General features: G+C 43.8%; 3 protein-coding genes across 3 annotated transcripts in view; 2 read left to right on the plus strand and 1 right to left on the minus strand.

Moving 5' to 3' along the window:
• Nucleotides 1-2,035, minus strand: part of LOC143035182 (uncharacterized) — a 29,749-nt gene extending 27,714 nt beyond the window's left edge. Inside the window, exon 1 of the mRNA XM_076201857.1 lies at nt 1,873-2,035. Coding sequence (XP_076057972.1) covers nt 1,873-1,891 — 19 coding nt within the window. The 5' untranslated portion in view covers nt 1,892-2,035. The remainder of the gene's footprint in view (nt 1-1,872) is intronic.
• Nucleotides 2,036-6,550: 4,515 nt separating this feature from the next.
• LOC143034857 (uncharacterized) lies at nt 6,551-7,153 on the plus strand. Its single transcript, XM_076201201.1, has 2 exons — nt 6,551-6,866; nt 6,954-7,153. Exons 1-2 carry the CDS (start codon nt 6,551-6,553, stop codon nt 7,151-7,153), a joined length of 516 nt encoding a protein of 171 aa, XP_076057316.1.
• Nucleotides 7,154-16,921: 9,768 nt separating this feature from the next.
• The window catches only part of LOC143035183 (uncharacterized), a 52,168-nt gene continuing 48,305 nt past the window's right edge, over nt 16,922-20,784 (plus strand). The window contains exon 1 of the mRNA XM_076201858.1: nt 16,922-17,072. The gene's annotated coding sequence lies outside the window, so the exon portion shown is untranslated. The remainder of the gene's footprint in view (nt 17,073-20,784) is intronic.

Genomic DNA, 20,784 nt, shown 5'->3' on the forward strand with positions numbered 1-20,784 from the left:
AATGAAATTCTGAGGTGGGCAGAGGAGAACAACATGGCACTGAACGGGGAAAAGTTTGAACTTCTACGCTATGGTCGCCATCTGGATCTAAAGATCTCAACAAACTACTACTGTGGCCAACAAGAGATCATTGCAAAAGATGTAATGAAAGATCTGGGAGTAAGTATGAGCAGTGATGCCTCCTTCTCTCATCACATAATCCAAGCAACGTCAAAAGCAAGGCATCTATCAGGGTGGATACTATGTACCTTCCAGACAAGAAGTCCAAGATGTATACTGACCCTGTGGAAATCATTAGTTCTACCACATCTAGAATACTGCTGCCAGCTCTGGTCTCCCCAGAAAGTATCAGAAATCATGGAGATTGAAGGGCCCCAAAGGACCTTCACCAACAAAATACATGGGCTCCAGGAACTGAACTACTGGGAGAGACTGAAGGAGTTGTATTTGTTTTCTCTTCAACGGCGCAGGGAACGCTACATCATCATCTACATCTGGAAGGTGTTAGAAAAGAAGGTGCCCAACACCGGTATACAAGTAACAGTCCACCAAAGAAGAGGGAGGCTATGTTATGTGAGGACCACTCCCGGATCAACACTAAACATCAAGTCCAGAATTCATAACAGCTTCTCGTTCAGTGGACCAAGATTGTTCAACTGCATCCCATCTCAACTGAGAAACATGACAGGGGTGTCTCCAGACACCTTCAAAAAACATCTGGATATATGGTTGGCCAAAATACCAGACCAACCACCAACACCAGGATACACCAGCCCCAACGCCAATCGACTAACCGATTGGACAACTGATGTGAGGGAGCTACCTGGTCACAGTGGGACTCCAGTCTAGCTGCGTCGATCACCGACAGAAGTCTTCTAAGTGTATCTAAGTGTAATGCATGCAAGCACTCCAGGGTCATGTCCAAAATGAAATCTGGTTTGCTTAAATTATTGCCTAGAACTGATTCTATTTTGAGGCTTTTCGGAGGGTTGTTCCTAGAGATTGAGGTTGGATTTTGTTCGTAAAGATAGGAATACATGACTCAATAAAGAAGTTAGGAAATGGTCAAATTCCAGAACCACACAAACACAGATTATATGAAACTTATGTTGTCCAATAGCTTCTAACCAGATATAACCTAACCTAACACAACCATTCTATAAAAAAAGTAATCTTTCAAATACAAAAAAGAAGCAAACATGTTTGTGCAATACTGAATTAGAATAAAGATTTGTAATAATTATCCAGTTTCTTGGTTACTGACAGAACCATATGATCCAATGAGGGCTCTGAGTTTTGTGAGAAATGCAGGTAAATGGGCTTATCTTAAGCAAATACATTTCTAATCAGTTTTGCATTTAATTTTTTATTAGTAATTATTGAGTAATTGACTCTACACTATCAGTAAACTAGAGAAAACTTTTGTTGAAGACAGTTTACCAAATATATTTTTTGAGTGCCTTGTTTCTGGATGAGAAAGAGACTGGTGATGTTTAATTTACACATGAATCCCCTGACATACTTATTTCAAGGATTCTGCATATGGGGGAGATGCATGATAAACATATTAATTGTTGCAAAGGCCCTATTCTTAGCGAGATTACCAGGAAAAATTTGCCATTTATTTACTATTCTAAAAAAGACCCGTGACATAAAAATTGGTGGCATTAAATGAAAAATACAGGAATATTTGGCTGACACGAAGAATAAGTTAGTTTAAAATATGTGCAGTCTGAAGCCGAAGGGACATCTAGATCGCTACGACAAATCTATCCTTTATGTCGAGATTTCAATACTCCAAAGAGATAACTGTATCACTGCAAGCCAGAAATACTACTCTGTAATTTTCATAATCTAAAGACAGTTACTAACCTGGCGGGTATGTGAACATGATGATGATCAATGCTTTCTTTACGAAATCAAATAAGTTATCTGGACGCTGCGACGTAGCTACTACTAACGTTGAGTAATCCTTTCCTGCCTCCCTAAACTCCGAGGTCGCGGCGTTGTGATTGCTTTTGTGACTTTGTCCCCCAATATCAGTGCCTCTCAAGTTAAATATCTGATGTTGCGGACCTGTCTTTTTTATGTGCCATGTACCGGTAATATTTCGTAGTGATATTACTTTATACCGGAAACGATATCCATAATGAATATAATAAAAGTTTACCATTTTTATCTTCTATTTATTTTGTAAACAAATAATACAATATCAAAACATATAAAAAGGCAGTAAAAATAACCAGCAGTTTATTACCACAAAAATAAACATTATATGTAACCTTAATCTTTATTAGTGTGAAAGGAGAGCCTGGTTCTTCCTAGTCAAATCATCCAGTCGTGGTTCAATAAGGACCGTGCCACGTGCAATGGAGAAGGAATATCCACATTATTCCTGTATTTTGTCTTAGTAACAGAGCTGGACGCGTTCCTCGGTATCCTGACTATATATGTGTCAGTCAGGACACCGAGGAACGCGTCCAACTCTGCTTAATAACACTCATGGTGAGAAGCCAGTTTCACAGAGGTATGTCGAAGAAATTGGGAGAAGAGTTTTCAGAGCAATTTCACTAAGCTCAAGATATGATGCTTTCACTTTTATCCAGAATGAACCAAGTGATGTTGTAGTTTCGAAATTCCTCTTCAATCCTCCGTCAGCAGCCAGCTCGACATACTGACACTTCAGTCATCTTGCAGTGGAATAAACGGATTTCGGATCCATCTGTAACATATGTGTGTGTTACTTGGGCTAGGTGATATAGTGGGAGATTGATGCGCAGTTTCGTTTGTATTCTGCCACAAAATCCCTGGACAGTGGAAAGAGGAGGGGTAGTTGAGAGGCATGAAAATTCTCGAGCACTGGGAAATTGGCGAAGGGGGATAGCTGCAGTTGGGAGCCAAAGGCCAGGAAATTTGGGACGCCGGCAAGGACCACGCACGTTTCCTTCAATCCGAACATGTAATTTCGATTTCGAAGGACCAGAGAAATGTTTCTTAGAGGGGAGCAAACTCATGTAAATCACAGCCCTAGGCTAATTAAACTGAGCATACTACACTGATTTTATTATGATTCAAAATCTTTCCACAAACAGTGACATGCAGATGATATTCATCAAGAAATGGTAATACATGAGTAAAATATACCAATCCTAATCCTAAAGTACAAGGGTACAAATGTAATACGGTGAACTAATAAAACTGAGAAGTTGAGACATTTCAATCTTGCAAACGAAGAGACATCTCGGAAGACGGAGGGGGGATATCTGAGTAAATAGGAGATACTTAAACTCGATAAGGCACTTTAACTAACTATTGCTAAACTCGCACAACAGTTGCTGGAGAGAAGGGAGAGGAAAATATCAAGAAGTAGTTACTTGAGGCCAGACTTCTAGCGGTTCCATAGAGCAAAAGAAAAGTAATAGTCGAAGGGGCTGAAAAGAGACGAAAGAAAATGGGAAGTAGTGGACAGTGTGTCACAACGTAAAGCTGTGACATATACTTTATTCTAGTGAAGGTACGTGTGTCAGAGGCAGATGTGACGACCGCGAAAGTACAAAGAAGAACTAGCTGACCTGTCCGGTTTTGTTTTTTTTCAGCGGTTTTTGCCGATTTAGGGACTAGCTTTTAGATTATTATATAGTACGTTTTGTGTAATTTTGTACATGTTGTATTTGTTGGAGAATTGGAGGGTGGTAGGGAGGTTTAAGGTGTGTTGATGGTGGCTGTCAATGCTATCACACAGTGGGAATCCTACTGGGACGGAGCACATGAGGCGGGCCATGAATATTAGCTGTCTTCGACCGGCGCCTGTAAGGCTGTTTTTTTTTTTTTCCGCAAGGCAGTTTAGGGCTGTGGTAGGGTCATCAAGGAGGCTTCGGACGGGGCTAAAATGTTACTCCAGGTTGGAGCAGAGGTAGACGCAGTGGCTAAAGGACACCAGTCCCGTGCCACAGAAACAGATAGTCTGTGTGAACTTGGTCCGCCAGTGATTTACTCGGAGCCGGGATACCATGGCTGCAATGTGTAGGGGCAGTGAAGAGAGACTGGAGTTCGTTGGCCTCGAGGCAGGTCGTTGTGGGCCATCCCCGGGAGGCGGCAGTGGCGACATATTCTGCCTTCCACATGTCCCAGACGGCCCTTGTCTATCCTCCGGTAGGCATCACTTGCCGTGAATTGTATGGATATTGTTTCTTCCTCGGGAACTGGCAGCACTGTCGGCTTTTTCATTTCCCTGAAGTCCTACATGAGAGGGGACCCATTGGCACAGGAGTCGGATGCTTAGCTTGGCCGCTTCTGCTGAGAGACGTGGGATGTCATTTAAGATGTCGAGTCTTGTATTGCAGGAGGCATTCTGAAGAACAGCCATGCTCGAACGGGAGTCTGACAGAACAGTGACGCGTGGTGGTTTCTGTGGTGCGGCGATTATTTTGATAAGGGCCTCCTGGATTGCAACGAGCTCGGCCATGAGGATAGTGGTGGTGGGGGTCTTATGGAGAAGGACTCATCCGGAGGGTTGCAGGAAGAAGCCAGCTCCTGTGCGTCCGTCTTCAAGTACAGAACCCTCGGTATATATTAGGAACTCCCCTGCGTAGTGTTCTGCTAGAAGGTTCTTGGTGCTTTCAAGTAGTAAGTGGTGGTTTGCTTGGCGGATCATTCCACAGACTTCGGTCCTCACTGCAGGTGGTGAGAAGGCCTAGGGAGGAAAGGGGTCTTCCTGACTTTGGGCCACTAGAAGGCGGTCGCTAGGCTGAAGTCCGGCTTGGATGCAGATATCTTTTACGAATGTAGGCAGTCCGCAATGGGGTTCCGTCGGTGGAGCCGCGATCCATTTCTCGGAGAGTTCCTCGTCAGTTGATTTCGGTACTCTGGTTGAACTAAAGAGGTACCGGCAGGCATCCCTCTTGATGCGGCGCCAGAGTGGCAGAATGGCAGCTTCACTGTACACCTGCTCGTGGGAGACCGACCAAGGTAGACCGAGTCCCAATCTTAGTGTTTGACATTCGATTTGGGTCATCTTGTTGACTGCATCTTTTGACAGACCATGTAGCACTGCTACCCCGAAGAGGAGTCTTGACCACACTAGACTTTGAATGATAGGGACTAGCGTTTTTCGGTGCTGGTCCCAGGGTTCTTGCCGGATGGCTCTGACAAAGTTGAGAGTTCTTTTTGCGTTGAATGTGACTTGTATGTGAGTTCATCTGCCGTCTCTCTGGAATATAACCCCTAAGTACCGGACGGACTTCGCAGCTCTTACGGGTGTTTCATAGATCTTGATGTGGTTCCATTCCAGGTATGTGCCACGACTTAATCCTACCTGGTGGTGTGGAGAGATCCAGATGGACTTCTTCTTCTTGGCGAGCCCGCCGTTTATCTTCGGGAAGATTATTTGACGAGCTTGCTCCAGAGAAATGGCGAAGAAAGCCCTCAGCCTTTTCACCCGGTGTGCGTAATTGTCTTCCATCAGGAGTAGTCAGGTCTCTGAATAATCTTGAACCTCTTCCAGGCTGCAGTGAGGTCGAGGTTGTCGTCCCCGCTGCTCCTCCAAAAGTTCAGTTTTGTTTTGGCGATGGTCCGTTTGCATTCCCATGACTTGGAGAACTGACTAGTTCACGCCAAGGCATACTTAGCCACCCAGAGTGACATGCCGGACCAACAAACCTTAGGAGCATATATTGCCGCACTACCGACGGACGTCATTGCTCTCTTCCGTGACGTCGTCAGTTCACCACCGAGGGAAAACAAGTGTGCCGCCCTCAAGACTGCCTTGAGGAAACACTACGCCACGCTCGATAATGAGCTGTACAAGGAAATCCAGCAGAGCGAACTCGGAGACGGCCGACCATCACAAATCTACAGGAGAATTGCCACTCTTAACGCACGGGCAAAGGTGAAGTTGCCTAAGGAACTTCCCCGGTCATTACACCTCGCCAAGATGCCGGACTCCCTCCAGTTAAATCTGGAAGCCCTAGCTGGCAACAAGAACGACGACGCCTACTGCTCCATCGCCGACAGGATGTACCAGCGCCATAGGTCCTTACAAGCTTCGACATACACCACGCTCTCTAAGAGGAACATCGTGTGCAGTGATAATGCGGTGAATAGTGTAAGTGGAGTGTGCAGTGAGAACTCAGCTGCTAGTGATCGCGGGATTCACGGTTACAACCCCCTAACCAGCTGTTCCTCAGACATTAGTGCAGTGAGCAAAACCACTCTTTCGTCGTACAATGCCAAGTATCAAAGTGTGCAGCAGCTACGGCAGGAAATCACCGACATGAAAAAATTGCTGAGTCAGTTTTTGGACGAGAAGGAACGCCATCAAACACCACGAAGCACTGTCCCGGGACAGGATAGTGGCCCCTGTTGGTATTATATCCTTTTCGGGAACAAGGCGCTCAAGTGTCCATAACCTTGCTGCTGGTCGGGGAAACTCTAGACGCGGGGGTCGGTAAGCACTCCCACCCCCTCTAACCACGCCTACACCCTCCTTTCAGTGCGTGATAGCCATACTGGACTATCCTTCCTGGTAGATACGGGCTCAGCTGTCAACATCATGCCTCCGACAGAAGACCCGAGCCAAGGTACAGGCCTTCCGTCGTACGACCTGCTTGCAGCCAACGGTACACCCATCGCCACGTACGGCAGCCACTACAGTGTCCTGGACCTCCAGAATGGCAAGTTCCCTTGGACCTTTGTTATCGCAGATGTCCGTCAACCCATTCTTGGCTACGACTTCCTACAATACTACAAAATGGCAGTCAGCGCCAAGGATAACTGCTTGTACCATGCAACAAGACGCATACCAGGAACTACCACCAACGCCACTTCTCCTAAAGTATCTTCCCTTCAGCCAGCTGGCGAATACACACGTATCCTGCAAGATTTTCCCCAGCTGACGTCTCCATGCAATGCCACCATTACCCGCCCCCACAACATTGTGCATCACATCTAAACAGCTGGCCCACCGGGCTACAGCAAGCCTCGACGCCTCTCCCCAGAGAAGTTGGCCGCCGCCAAACAAGAGTTCCAAGAACTTCTTGACCAAGACATCATCCGCCCATCGAAGAGTGCTTGGGCATCGCCATTCCACATAGTCCCCAAGACAACTCCACCACCCAACCAGTGGCGGGCCTGCGGCGACTATCACCAACCTTAACCGCATCACCAAGGCCGACCTCTACCCCATCCTGCACTTCCAAGACTTCCACTTCAAGCTCCACTGGAAGCAAGTCTTCTCCAAGATCGACCTCGTTAGGGCGTTCCAATAGATTCCTATAGCACCAGAGGATATCCAGGAGACAGCCATCATCACACCGTCCGGCCTTTACGAGTGAAAAATGATGTCCTTTGGCCTGCGTAATGCCGCCCAAACGTTCCAGTGGGTTTATGGACTACGCCCTTAGAGACTTCAAGTTTGTCACCGTCTACATCGACGATATATTGGTGGCCTCTGACAACCACGACCAACCCCACCAACACCATAGCCTTCTCTTCAGCCGACTGCAAGATTATGGCCTCCGGATCCACCAGTCTAAGTGCCTCCTAGGGGTGTCATCGTTCGACTTCCTCGGACACAGCATCTCAACAGTAGGCCTGTACCCTCTACTTCAAAAGGTGGGCACCATCATAGACTTCCCACAGTCAACATCCGTCAAGATGCTGCGCCAATTTCTAGGAATCATCAATTATTATTATAGATTCATCCCCGATGCAGCTGCCAAACTCGCACCACTGAACGACCCCACCAAGAACCGTTCCAAGCGGTCGGTCGTATCCGCGAAGTGGTCTCCCGAAGCTACCCAAGCATTTGGGCAGGTCAAGGCTACAATTGCAGAGGCCACCCGCCTGTCCTACCCGGTGGCACCCCCCCACCTTCCTTACTACCGACGCATCCTCCACAGCGATAGCCGCAGTCCTCCAACAGAGGGTCAACAGACAGCTCCAGCCTATTACATGCTTCTCCAAACGACTGGACCCTTCTCAAATGCGCTATAGCACATTCGACAGGGAGCTTCTGGCTATATTTTCGGCTGTAAAGCATTTCCTCTATTTCTTAGAAGGCCGGCCATTTACCATACTTACCGACCACAAACTGCTCACCCATGTACTGGACAGGGCCTTTGACCACCACTCACCAAGAGTCTCTCGGCAGCTGTCATTCCTGTCCCAATTTGATACTCACATCGAGTACATCAAGGGAGAGGATAACCAAGTGCCCGACGCCTTGTCCAGGATTACCTCTAGCATCCTCCTTGATCACCACCACGTCGACTACGCACGCATCGCCGCCTCTCCGTCGACTACGCACGCATCGCCGCCTCTCCGTCGACTACGCCTGCATGACACCTCCTTCCTGCAGCTCCGACAGCTCTCCATAACTCCTGCACTATTGTGGTGTGACGTCTCTACAGGCAAACCCCGGCCGCACATCCCTGCCTGTCATCGTAAGGATGTGTTCTCGGCATTCCACGACCACAGTCATCCTGGTATTCGGGCAACACAACGCCTCCTCACGGATCGGGTCGTCTGGCCAGGCATCAACAAAGACGTCAGAGAATGGACCTGCACCTGTCTTCCCTGTTAGTCTTCAAAGATCACGCGCCACGTCCACTCCCCATTCCAGCGTTTCCCTACACCCACAGCACGCTTCCAATCGGTCCATGTGTACATTGTGGGCCCCCTTTCGCCTTCCCGTGGCATGTTTTACCTGCTCACGTGTGTCGACAGATACACCAGGTGGCCAGAGGCGATCCCTCTCCCGGATATATCTGCCGAGACAACTGCCCGTGCTTTCCTCTCCGGTTGGATATCCAGATTCGGCGCCCTTCACTCCATTATCACTGACAAGGGCTCCCAGATCGAATCTGATCTCTGGTCCAGAATGCTCAAGTTCCTTGGCACCAACCGCAACCGGACTACTACCTACCACCCTCAAACCAATGGAGGAGTCACTCATGGCAAAGCAACCCTCATGTAACTGGGCTGACGCCCTCCCCCTAGTGCTCCTCTTCATTCGCAACACTCCCAAGGTCAACAGTGACGTGTCTCCATCTCAGCTAGTTTACGCTGAAAACCTTCGCCTTCCTGGAGAAATTGCCACCTCTGCCGTTGGCGATCCCAACCGTTACGCCCTCCTTCAACTCATCAAGGAGAGCTTCACCAACACCCGCCACAATCAAAGCCAGTGCATGTTACTCCGGTCCTCGCTGCAAGTGACTATGTTTTCGTCAGGCGGGACTCCAGACGAACCCCTCTTCAACGCCCGTTCGATGGACCCTTCAAAGTCATCAGCAGATCGGCGAAACACTTCCTCATCGACCGAGATGCCAAACCAGATCGCATCTCCATCGACAGGCTAAAACCAGCTTATCTTCCCCTACCAACCCTCCCTACCCCCATCCACTTCCTCTTACAACATGGTCCTGACCCTATCCCCACCACTGGGTAACGTCAATCTATGTAACCTCTGCACTCCACATCGAGTGTTCCCCCCGAACCTCAAGACCCTACCCCTCCCCCGGGACCACTCGTCTGTTCAGGCCAACCCTTCCCACCTGATCACCCAAACCCACAGCGCCAGGTTCAGTCAGGATCCTCGCCAGACATCAACCACGCCTACGCTCCATGCTCAGCCAGGCCCCCCTCGCCAACACAGCGACCACGCCTACAGCACGCTGCCGTCGCCTTCTCCATCATCCAGGCCGTCCTGTCCAGAGATACCATCTGACGGCACAATCACCCGTTCTGGTCGGGTGGTTAAAAGGCCGGCCCGATTCTGCCACATCACTCGCGTCCCACCCTACTCTCAGCAGCGCTCGCTCCCAAAGGTGGGGAGTATTGTGGTGACGCGGCGCTGATCAAAACCAGACTGAGAATATGATTCTCACGGGCTTTTGTGTACGCAACAACAATAAAGCAGTGATGCGTGTCTGTGTGTGTCTTAGTGCCCCATCTCTAAATATTGAATAAAACTATTGTAACTTAGTAACATTCAACAGATGGTGGCAGAAGTGGTGGGATCTTCGTATATTCTGCAAGACAAGTGTTCCAGATAGAATTTCTTCCCAACCACCCACCCTGTGCCTTACACGGACACCAACGTGCTTCGACGCTATTTCACGCCATCACTGCTCCATTTTCACTTAACAGGACAATATCCTGCTTCTACGTCCTGTGTGGCTAACGTTCTTCTGCAATAATTCATCTTCAAATCTCTGGAAAACGCCTACGAGACCGTCTATCGTGTCACCTCCGCCTCCACACCCGCATTCACCAAGCTCTACAGTGTGCTGACGCGAGCCCCCTCAGGAAGCTTCGAGACACTTCCTGTTTACCAACTCTGCGTACACCTCCCCCACCCGCTCTCCGTCATCCTGTCGCCTTCGTTCTTCACGCAGTGGCAGAAAGCTGCCACTCTACTTGACCGTCACGCCCAACTACTGCATAGGTCTCCTTCCCCCGCTCTCCGTCATCCTGTGACCTAGTTCTTCACGCAGTCGGCAGTCGGCAGCCAACTACCCACCTCCGTCACCCCATTTACCCACCCGACTTGCCCGTGACGCTAACTTCAACGCACTTGGCCACCCACTTCGCACCTCCTCCTCCACTCCTCCAAAGACTGTTCGCCTTCTTCACCGCTCACCGACATTGACCATTTCCGTCGGACACGGACCTTCGTTCCTTCGCTTCCAAGTGCAATAACTCAACCCAATGACTTATACTTATATAGTGTTTCCTCTGTATTACTAGTGCATATTTTAATAACAATAATTAATAACTTTGTAGTGACGCAGCCACAGGCTGTCACACACTTCCCATATATGGCAAGAGGTGAATATGAGCTAGCCAATCAGGAGCCAGCAAATGGTTCTCGAATGGCTAGCGACCTCTCTTGCCAACTACGCTGAGCCGCGAGCGACCCTTAAATAGGGCAGCGGCGGCCAGTCAGGGCAGAATAGTAGTAGCCACGGCAGCAGCAACAACATCTCGTCCAGTCTTGTAGCAGTCCCATCGAGCCTCGCCGTCATCAGCCGCCACCGCCTCTGACGTTAGGCTCACCGTCCAGCTACGACTGATCAGATCCACTAAGCAGTGGCTATTACTTGTGGTTGTTTTACCAAAGAGATTAGAATAAGAGACCAAAGTGAATTTCATTTTTCCTGGCTTGTTCGAACCAAACCACAACAACTTCAGTGCTTGCAGTTAAATTTTTGTATAATTATCATGTGCCTTCCAATCCTTAAATTGCTAAGTATTTTATACTCCATGTTATATATAGCTTAATTACGCTTGTACCTTCTCTCCATATTTTTTCTAATTATTTCCACTGTTTGCAGCCAAGAAATTCTTCGCGCTCCTTCATATTCTTCCTTGTGTTTCGCATACACATTCGGTACTACCCACATTATTCAACAATTCCTCCTCCTCCTTCCAAGGTAAGTGGAAAACTCTTTGGCACTACACGTTGTTATTTTAATGACTAAATTTCCCCGTTATCCTCTTCCAAGTCCCAAATTCCCTCGTCATTCTATCAATTTTTCTCCACGCACTTCCCCATTCATTGACCGTACGCCTCTCAACGCATCTCTAGTGTCACAAACCCCACCAGTTTCGAGACCTGCTGTTGGACTTGTGTTGAAGAGTCACAACATATGGTTTTCAGGAATGTGGTAGCGATAACGTGGCTTGATATTAAGCGGCGTGGAGGCGAATTAAACAGCGACGTCTTCTCTCTTGTCTTTCTCTGTTTTATTGCATTTCTGTTCTGTAAAATTTGGGAAATGTTCCCACGGGCTTTTTATGTGAGCCCGTTTGGAGGGTGATTTTTTCAATTATGAGTGTGTGCGGGTTTAACCACACCCACTCATACATTCATAAGATGTGCATACTAGTGGTGGGCAGCTACCGGTGAAATTACCGGTTTTATCGGCAACAAACTTAATGATAGCTTACCGACAAAAATTCTGCTACCGGTAAAGCTTCGTTAACCGATAACTCGATAAGCTATACCATAACACTCAGAGAGCGGTAACTTCGGTAAGCACGTCTCGGCTTGGTGGTACTGTATACACCACACCCACCCTCAGACACCCTCCATTGGAGGGTGTCTGAGGGTGGGTGTGGTGTATACATTTTCGTTCGTGTCTGCATGCATGGGTTCATGTTTGGAGGTGGTAGTGGTAGGCAGCTACCGGTTTTATCTAACAACCTTAACGATAGCTTACCGGCAAACATTCTGCTACCGTTAAAGCTTCGTTAACCGATAACCGACACTCAGTACCACCAAGCCGAGACGTGCTTACCGAAGTTACCGCTCTCTGAATGTTATGGTATAGCTTATCGAGTTATCGGTTAACGAAGCTTTACCGGTAGCAGAATTTTTGTCGGTAAGCTATCATTAAGTTTGTTGCCGATAAAACCGGTAATTTCACCGGTAGCTGCCCACCACTAGTAAATACCCTCCAAGCGGGCTCGCCATAAAAGCCCTGACGCAAATTCCTGGACAGTGGAAGAAGGTGGTAGATGAGGTGGTGTGGGTAACACGTACCTTAAGTGATTGATGAAGGGAGGGGGAAGATAGCTGCAGTTGGGGAACCGAAGTCCAGGCGATTTGTATCACATCTCGGGACCACTCGCCTTCCCTCCAAGGCAAGCGTGAGAGTAGATCAAAGAGGGGGGAGGGGTATGATGGGACAACTCATTAAGTGAACCGTCCTAGGCTAATGAAACCCAGAACTCCTATTGTGAGTTTTAATGAATTGAATAATTAAACACTAGAAATATGCTACTTGACATTAAATAAGGGTTTTAACAGTTGGATTCACACATACATCCTATCTATCCTATCTCCCTGCGCGCCTATCTAGGGGTCCTATCTAGTAAATACTCTTTGTTACTTGCTATTATCCTTAGAGGGTCTCTGCTGGGTGAGGGGATGACTTCCATGGGGTACTGTTCCTCGTTCTGGCAGGATGCTTTTGCTATTGAAGGATATCGGTGTTGTTGATCACGGCGGGAACCCGGGTCATCCTTTGTGATTAGCCTCGTGGCGGGGGAGCGGGTTTGATCACGTAGGGGGTTTCTTGTATTCGCTATCCAGTTCCTTTCAGGTCAGTGTCCCGAGGAAAGGGGTACAAGTACGTACGTGACCCCTTGATACACGAATGATTTGTTCACTGGAGGCTGGATGCCTCTAGACACTATTCACATCCCCATGATGGTCGGGATGTCACATACAGCGCTCCACCTGATAAGTTTCGGAAAGGGATTTGTCCCGGAATCACTCGTCGAATGTCTACAGTGCGTAAGCGCTCACTTAAGGATGAAAATCCTTAATAGCCACATGAGGGAGGAAAGGACACGATTGGACTTCCGAGAACGAGCGGTCCGACCTCCTTTGATTAACTCGATGCTTAGACTGCCTTGTGTCCTGCGGGAAGTCAGGTCAAAATGCCCGCTAGCCGGCTTCCGACGTTGCCAATAGTTCTACGTCTCCGTCCCTAGTTGTGAAGGGTACCACGAATAATGTTCATGTGGGAGGTGACACAGTTGCAATTGTTCCTTGAGGTAGACACTGTTCACGAGCGTGTTAGATACAATCCTAATTATTCTAATTGCCTAGCTTAAAACAAATATGTGGCAGCGCGCAGGGGGGGAGGGGGTGTGTTTGGGCGCTTTGTTTGGGCGCGAAAACCGTTGAGCTTGGCTATGAGAACACGAAAAAAAAAAAGGGGGGGGGTGTTTCTAGATAATTAGAAGTCTCTCCCTTCGTTAAGGCACTGAAATTGATTGTCAAAAATGGCACGACAGTTGAAGAGGATAAAGAGGAGGAGAAAGGACAGGATGTAGCTACTAGAAGTCTTAAGGACTCTGGTAATTCCCCCGAGTATAGGGAATGAAGGGCCGAAACGGTGAGAAATCAGACGAGAAAATGGGAAGGGGAGACAGCGAGCCGGGTGTCACAATTTCAAAAATTGTGACAAGCCCGTGGGAATCCTATTTCCAAAATTTCAAGTTCAAGTTGCTGGTTTTGACTAGCGGCGCGTCACTACACAAGTGTTTTATTACCTATGAGTTTTCCTATAAATCTTTTGATTTTTTCTTTTGTTATATTTACCGTAGTGAGTAAATTCTCCCTAGATTTTTCGTTTACGAATACTGAGCTAAAATAGTTGTTTAAAATATCACACATTCCTTCATTTGAATATTCAAGTTGACCGTTAGCAGATAATAGTGGGCCAATGTAATTCCTAATAACCTTTTAATCTAATGTAACTGTAGAATTCTTTGATTCTCTTTGGATTTATCAGCGATATTCAGTTTGTATTGTCGTTTTCGTATTTTTCTAATCTCTGTATTATTACATAACTTTAATAGTCATTAGGTGCACCCGAGCACTTGTATTTCTTATAAGCCTATCTCTTATTAGCAATACTTTTTTCAAATTCTTTGTCAAGCCATTCTGGGCGAGTCTGATTTGGGCGGGTCTGTCCTTATTTAAACGGGATGAAAGTATGAATATTCAAAGACTATATAGGAAAGACGGGAAAGCACACGGAGAGCCGCATCGTCCACATACATTTTACTGTGCGGCTCTCTCATTAGATGGCGTGTACGCCAATCACCAGTTTTAACTGCATCGTCTGTTTGTTTACAATTAAGCGGGACATTCAATCATGGAGTGTGGGCGGAACTATCACCCATGTGTGGTGTGCAAAAAGAAAAAAATGCCTTTCCCCATCTAATACTTCAAGTTTTTCCTAAAGATAGAGAAAGGTAAGAGATTCAACATACACAATACATGGAAACTTTAACAGAAAATGGAGGAATAAAATAGAACACAGTTAAAATCTTTATCTTTATGCCAGACTCAGTGCAGTGTCACTTAGCTTGGAAATGAAAATTATAGATGAATACCTTACAAATATCTAGAAATATGAATTGATCATGTCAAATTCATACCATATCTTTATGGCAGTCCCAGGCAGGCACAGCAACTTTGATATAGTTATGTCATGTTCTTAGCTTCTGTGGTAAAGTTATAAACTTTTATCTTAATTTGGAATAAATGACCAAATGCACAGCAAAAAAAAGTTGAATCGCATGTATATTTCTTCTTTTTTTTTTTTTTTTTGGTAGGTTGTGACTGCTTCTTTGGTAGTTTTAAAATTTAACGGTTTTTGTTGAATGATTTCTGTGTTATGCTTGCTCTTTTACGGTCTCACTAAACGTCGACCAACGCCGACCAAACCCAAATAATGACGGCTTTTGCTCAAATGCATAATTTTATATAGAAATTAGCATGTGGTTACATTATTTGACCAATTTTCTTTTTAAATGTGTGATTTTCATGTAATTTGATCAAAGAGAAGTTACGTTTTTATCGTCTGCAAAATTACCTAAGTCGACCAACGCCGACCAAACCCAAACAATGACGGCTTTTGCTCAAATGCATAATTTTATATAAAAATTAGCATATGGTTACATTATTTGACATATTTTCTTTAAAATGTGTGATTTTCATTCAATTTGATCAAAGAAAATTTACGCATTTATCCTCTGCAAAATTACCAACCACAGCTACGAATGCCGTCCGACTCACTAATAGCCGACCAACGCCGAACAAGGACGGTTTATACTTAAATGCACGATCTTGTATAAAAAAAAAAAAAAAAAACTAGCATATGGTTGCATTATTTGACTTATTTTCTTTAACATGTGTGATTTCCATGTCATTTGATCAAAGAAATTACGTTTTTATCCTCTGCAAAATTACCAACCGCAGCTACGAATGCCGTCCGACCCATTGTGACTTATTTCTTGCATGTTCATCCTTTTATTTTTGTCTATGTTTTTTACAATACAGTACCTGTCTTGCTTCATATGTATATATTTTTGTTTGTTTGCTTTTGGGGTTTTCCTTTGTTCTGTTAACATTTTTTGCTTTATTTTTGCTTAATATGCATGTTATGTCTGCTTCTTTGTTTATTTTTGTTTCATATTGTTTTTGATTACTGATTTTCCAATGTTTCGTTTGGTATTTAATATCTGATTGCATGTTTTGGTTGCCTGATGTATGGTTCATTTTTGAAGTTGAATAATGTTATTTCTTTTAGTTTGTTTGGTATATGTTCTTTACAAGACAGTATTGCTTTGTTGCAAATAAAAGAATCTCATGTATACCAAACTTTTACTATCCTTGTTTGTATAATTTGTGTACAGATACTTGAATAAGTATACAAAGTTCAAACAAGCACAAGCACAAACAAGAAAAACATGATATTACAGAAATAATAAGATAGATATAACTAAAATAACCTTTTAAATTTTAACTCTTTACTCAATTTCAAATATTTAGTAATGAATGATGCATTGTGCAGAAGTATTTTACCAACTTTTGATTTTATAAATATGATCATGTGTGTAAAGCATATATTAAATAGTCTTGTTTGCATGCAAAAGTCATAAAATTACTACTCATTATTTTATAAAGAGAAAGTAAAACTTTTTCGAGATGTTGATTATTTTAGCGAAAGGATCAGTTTTAAAATTTCCATAAACACTATATATAATACAAGTTAAGTATGATTTGAAAGCCGCGCTACGCCACTTCCGATTTATAGTTTGCGGCTCTGTCGATAGATGGCGCGCATTCACGCTGGATGGATGACGTTTTCTTATTAGTAAAAGATAGAAGCTTTCCCATCTTTCCTATATAGTCTTTGATAAATATTTGATATGAATACTTTTAGTAAGCGTATTTTGAAATCTCCTCCAACCTACTTAGATCTCTGTTTCCATATTAATATTCACTAATGGTGTCATGGTGTTATTACATGTCTGATGTTGACAATTGTCACCTTTCTCGAACTATCGATATGAAATAAATTCAGTCAAATTCACTAAAATTCAGGTGAGAGGAGATAATTATTATTATTTATTTTGGTCCTATAGGGCCGCTTATGTGGAGTACCTGTAAGTGTACCCAAAATATAAACAAACTTCGCAAGTTCGCCAGCACAGCCGCAGCTGTCAAATTCAAACTATCCCACTCGTTCCAAAATGGAAAATAGATGGTATGTAGTAATCATCACATTGCAGTATAATATAAAAGAGGAGACGTTGTAAGACAAAACAAGATTGTTGCATATACAATTATACAACATTGAATTGTCTGTAAAATTATTTACACTGAAATAAAGTCAAAAGTATGTAGGTAGCCTTACTTACCTAAGGCTAAGCTGAGGCTAAGTAATGTACAATCATAATGTCAGTAATGGATGAAATTGCATTTCCGCACAATATAACTCGATCTCCAGGAGTATTATTGGACAATTTATAGTTTCACCCAACCAACGATTTCCATATGTGGCTTATGTGTTTCTTGTGAGATATGTTATAATGTTCTGTTGTGTATTCATTGATGGTGTACATAATTTCCGTCGCAAAACCTAACCCCATACTGGGAGGTACCCCCCTGAACCCCCCTTGCAAGGGCGTACCCTACCCAGGACCCCCAAACCTGGCAAATTCCCAGCTGTTTTCTACCTGTACCTGTTTCATGCCAGCTGGTGGATAGGCCGGGGTTTCAGGTGATGAGCTATCTCCTGATGGCAAGTCTGGATTGTCATCTTAGGTATGGATGTGGTACTCTGGGTGATCTTCCTGTTAATTCCCATGAGGCTTGTAGAGATTACTGATAGCAACCATAAATGAATGAACACAGAAGCTCGCAATTTGGGCAATCCACAATGCATGGAAGAAATCCGTGAGACCAGATATTCCAGTGCATTTTCATTATTGGAATGGAAATTGTACAGAAATTTCTAATAATCATATGGACAGCCTGGACATGAAATTGACACAATTGCCACAGCCATTCTCAGATTCAAACTGACCATGAATCCTCGTACTTTACAAACCACTATGTATGATGTTTGAAATAATTATCACTAATTGTCGATAGCTAAGCTAATACATGTCTCAACACTGACTGGTTCTGACGTCATGATTGAGTGGTGCATGTGTCCGGTAAACAATCAAACACACAGGAGCGAATTGAAGACAGAGATAGGCAGTCCAAGGTGATAGGATCCCCAAATTTTCTTAATTGAATTAAATTAATTATCTTGTGTATTATTGGTTTACACTATATGATATACTTGTTCAAATTGATTATAGTGATGGGCTCTATTGACTAATATAATTGAAAACATGCTTTTGCATATTGAAGAGAAATGCAATTATACCCAATAATGTGATGGTAATTTTTAAATGACTAGTCACAATGCAGCATTGTCATAGGATGCTCATAATTCAGTACTGGTGTGATGGACAATTATAAATAACAAATACAATGAAGATTAAGCTAAAGAGTGTTCATCTATACAGACACTTCAGCTGGGTTAAAGTCTGAGGACATATCAGTTGGCTATCATTTTTACTTCTGCATTTACTATTCTCTGTATTTGCCTAATTATTATAGTATACAGGAAAGGAGCAATGCTTTTTTTTTAATAGAAGTGCACACCTACAAGATGTAGCATTAGAAAATTAAATAATCTTCTAATTTAAAATACATCAATGTAATATATATATATTTTTTTTTTCAGGAAATCAATAACAAAAAATTGCTAAGAGCAATGTACAAATGAACAAAGCCGTGGCTATACTCATTGAGTTGCCATCTTTGTTATGATAGATGTGCAGGTTAAAGACTATGACAACCCTAATTACCTCTAGAATTATGGGTGCCACATTACTAAATGCAGGTTAGGTTAGGTACATTAGATAGACAAATTTATCACAATTTCTTTGACCTCTGTATCTACCAAAATAAAGATTGCATCTCAAGCAGCTGTTGTGGCTCCAATCTTTAGTGTATCACTTTTAGCAACTTTTTTTGTTATTGATTTCTGCCAAGAAAAATGTATATTATGTTGATGTATCATACATAATTTAGTGTGGACTGTTTTGCAAACGTTTCGAGTATGCATAATGGTCCATGTTTTTGGGACCTGTGTGATATCTTGTTCACAAAAAATGTGTGGGAGAAAGTAACTAACTGGTAGATAGATAGATAGACTTTATTTGGCAATAAATCAATGGACATGAAGTGCAAATAATGACAAGAACACATAGTTCGAAATAATAAATGTAAATTGCCGAGGATAACACAAAAAGCATGAATGCTTATTTCCATTGTGGTCCTCATCAGGTTATTTTTCTGCATTAAGTCACACGGACAAACATACATAGGGGGTTGAGGGGACCAGAGACACTCATGAGTAATACCAGTCAGTACACATATGACACATAAACATTGTTATAGTTTTGCTAATATTACTGAAATGTTTGTACACATAGGAACATTGAGTCCAAATATTTGAGCACCATCCAAAAGGAACATTGCATTAAGCAAAGGAACAACAAAATGATGTTAAACTGTAACAAAACAGTATGAGTGAGTACTATATTGGAGTAGTACCATTAATAATATACTGCATTTTTCTACATCTGTATCAACATGTATGAGTGAGTACTATATCAGAGTAGGACCATTAATGATATACTACAATATTCTACATCTGTAACAACATGTAGTTATAGCGAATCCTACACTGCAGCTAGGGTCACCTATTAATTAAATCTAACATTTTACCTGAATCTCAGGACGGAGTGGGCAATTACTATGAGTAGTACATTATAACCTGAAGCACCAGAGGTAGGGTACAGGGGACCAGTACTCGAATGAGTAAAACAACAAGGAGAATGAGGAAAAAGGTCAGATCATAACTGTTCTCGGAACCTACCTGAGACATATGCCATATTATGACTGGCAAAACAAAGGTGGAAACCAATTTGTAAACATCAATCATTGTTATGCTGAACTAAACTTCTGAAAAAAGGGGGGAGGGGAGGTCAGAAACAGTTATGAGTGAACGCAGATATGGATGGTATTACTCATGGAATCAGGTATCCCTCACTAAGCTAGTAGTACACAAAATCAAGGCTGTTCTCTGTCCATAGCTGAGACATATAGTAACCCTTGACTTTTTTCTTGAAGGTAACCTTGCTATTTGACTTCTTAATGGACACAGGTAATGAGTTCCATAGTTGAGCACCTGTGAAGTGAAAACTGTTTTTGGTGAAGGGACCTGCATGAGGTACAATAAGAGACTCTTGACTGTTCCGGGTTCGGTTCTCAGCCGATAATGTAAAATTACAGCTCACATATGAGGGAGCAGAATTATGAATGACATTGTAAACCTGGTTTAGTTTCAGCTGCTGGACACGATATTTTACAGGTAACATTCCTACCTTGCTAAATTCTTCAATACCAATATGACTACGTTGAGGTAGGTTTAGTATGAATCTAATTATCTTATTCTGTGTAACCTGTAGCCGGGACTGGTTTTTTCTGCTCAGACTACTGTACCAGGAGCTACAAGCGTAATCAAAGTGATGTTGTAACAAGGCTGAGACCAGAAGCTTCTTTGTTTCCAGATCAAAATTTCTGGCTTTTCTGTACAAAAATTTGACTTTATATGAACACTTGGAAACAATCTTATCTGTTATAGCATTCCCTGAGAGGGACTGATTTAAGGGTATTCCAAGATAGGTTACCTCTTGTTTTGACTCCAAGACATTAACCCCATATCTGACTTGTACATCGCTGCGTTTCCTGAGGTTGGGTTTGGATGCAAAGACAATACTTTCCGTTTTACCGAGGTGTAAGGACAGCCTATTATCTATGAGCCAGTCCTGGACCGATGACAGTTCGACACT

Source organism: Oratosquilla oratoria, chromosome 18, assembly GCF_046742065.1.
Source record: "Oratosquilla oratoria isolate Oo_2021 chromosome 18, ASM4674206v1, whole genome shotgun sequence".
NCBI classification, from domain to species: domain Eukaryota; kingdom Metazoa; phylum Arthropoda; class Malacostraca; order Stomatopoda; family Squillidae; genus Oratosquilla; species Oratosquilla oratoria.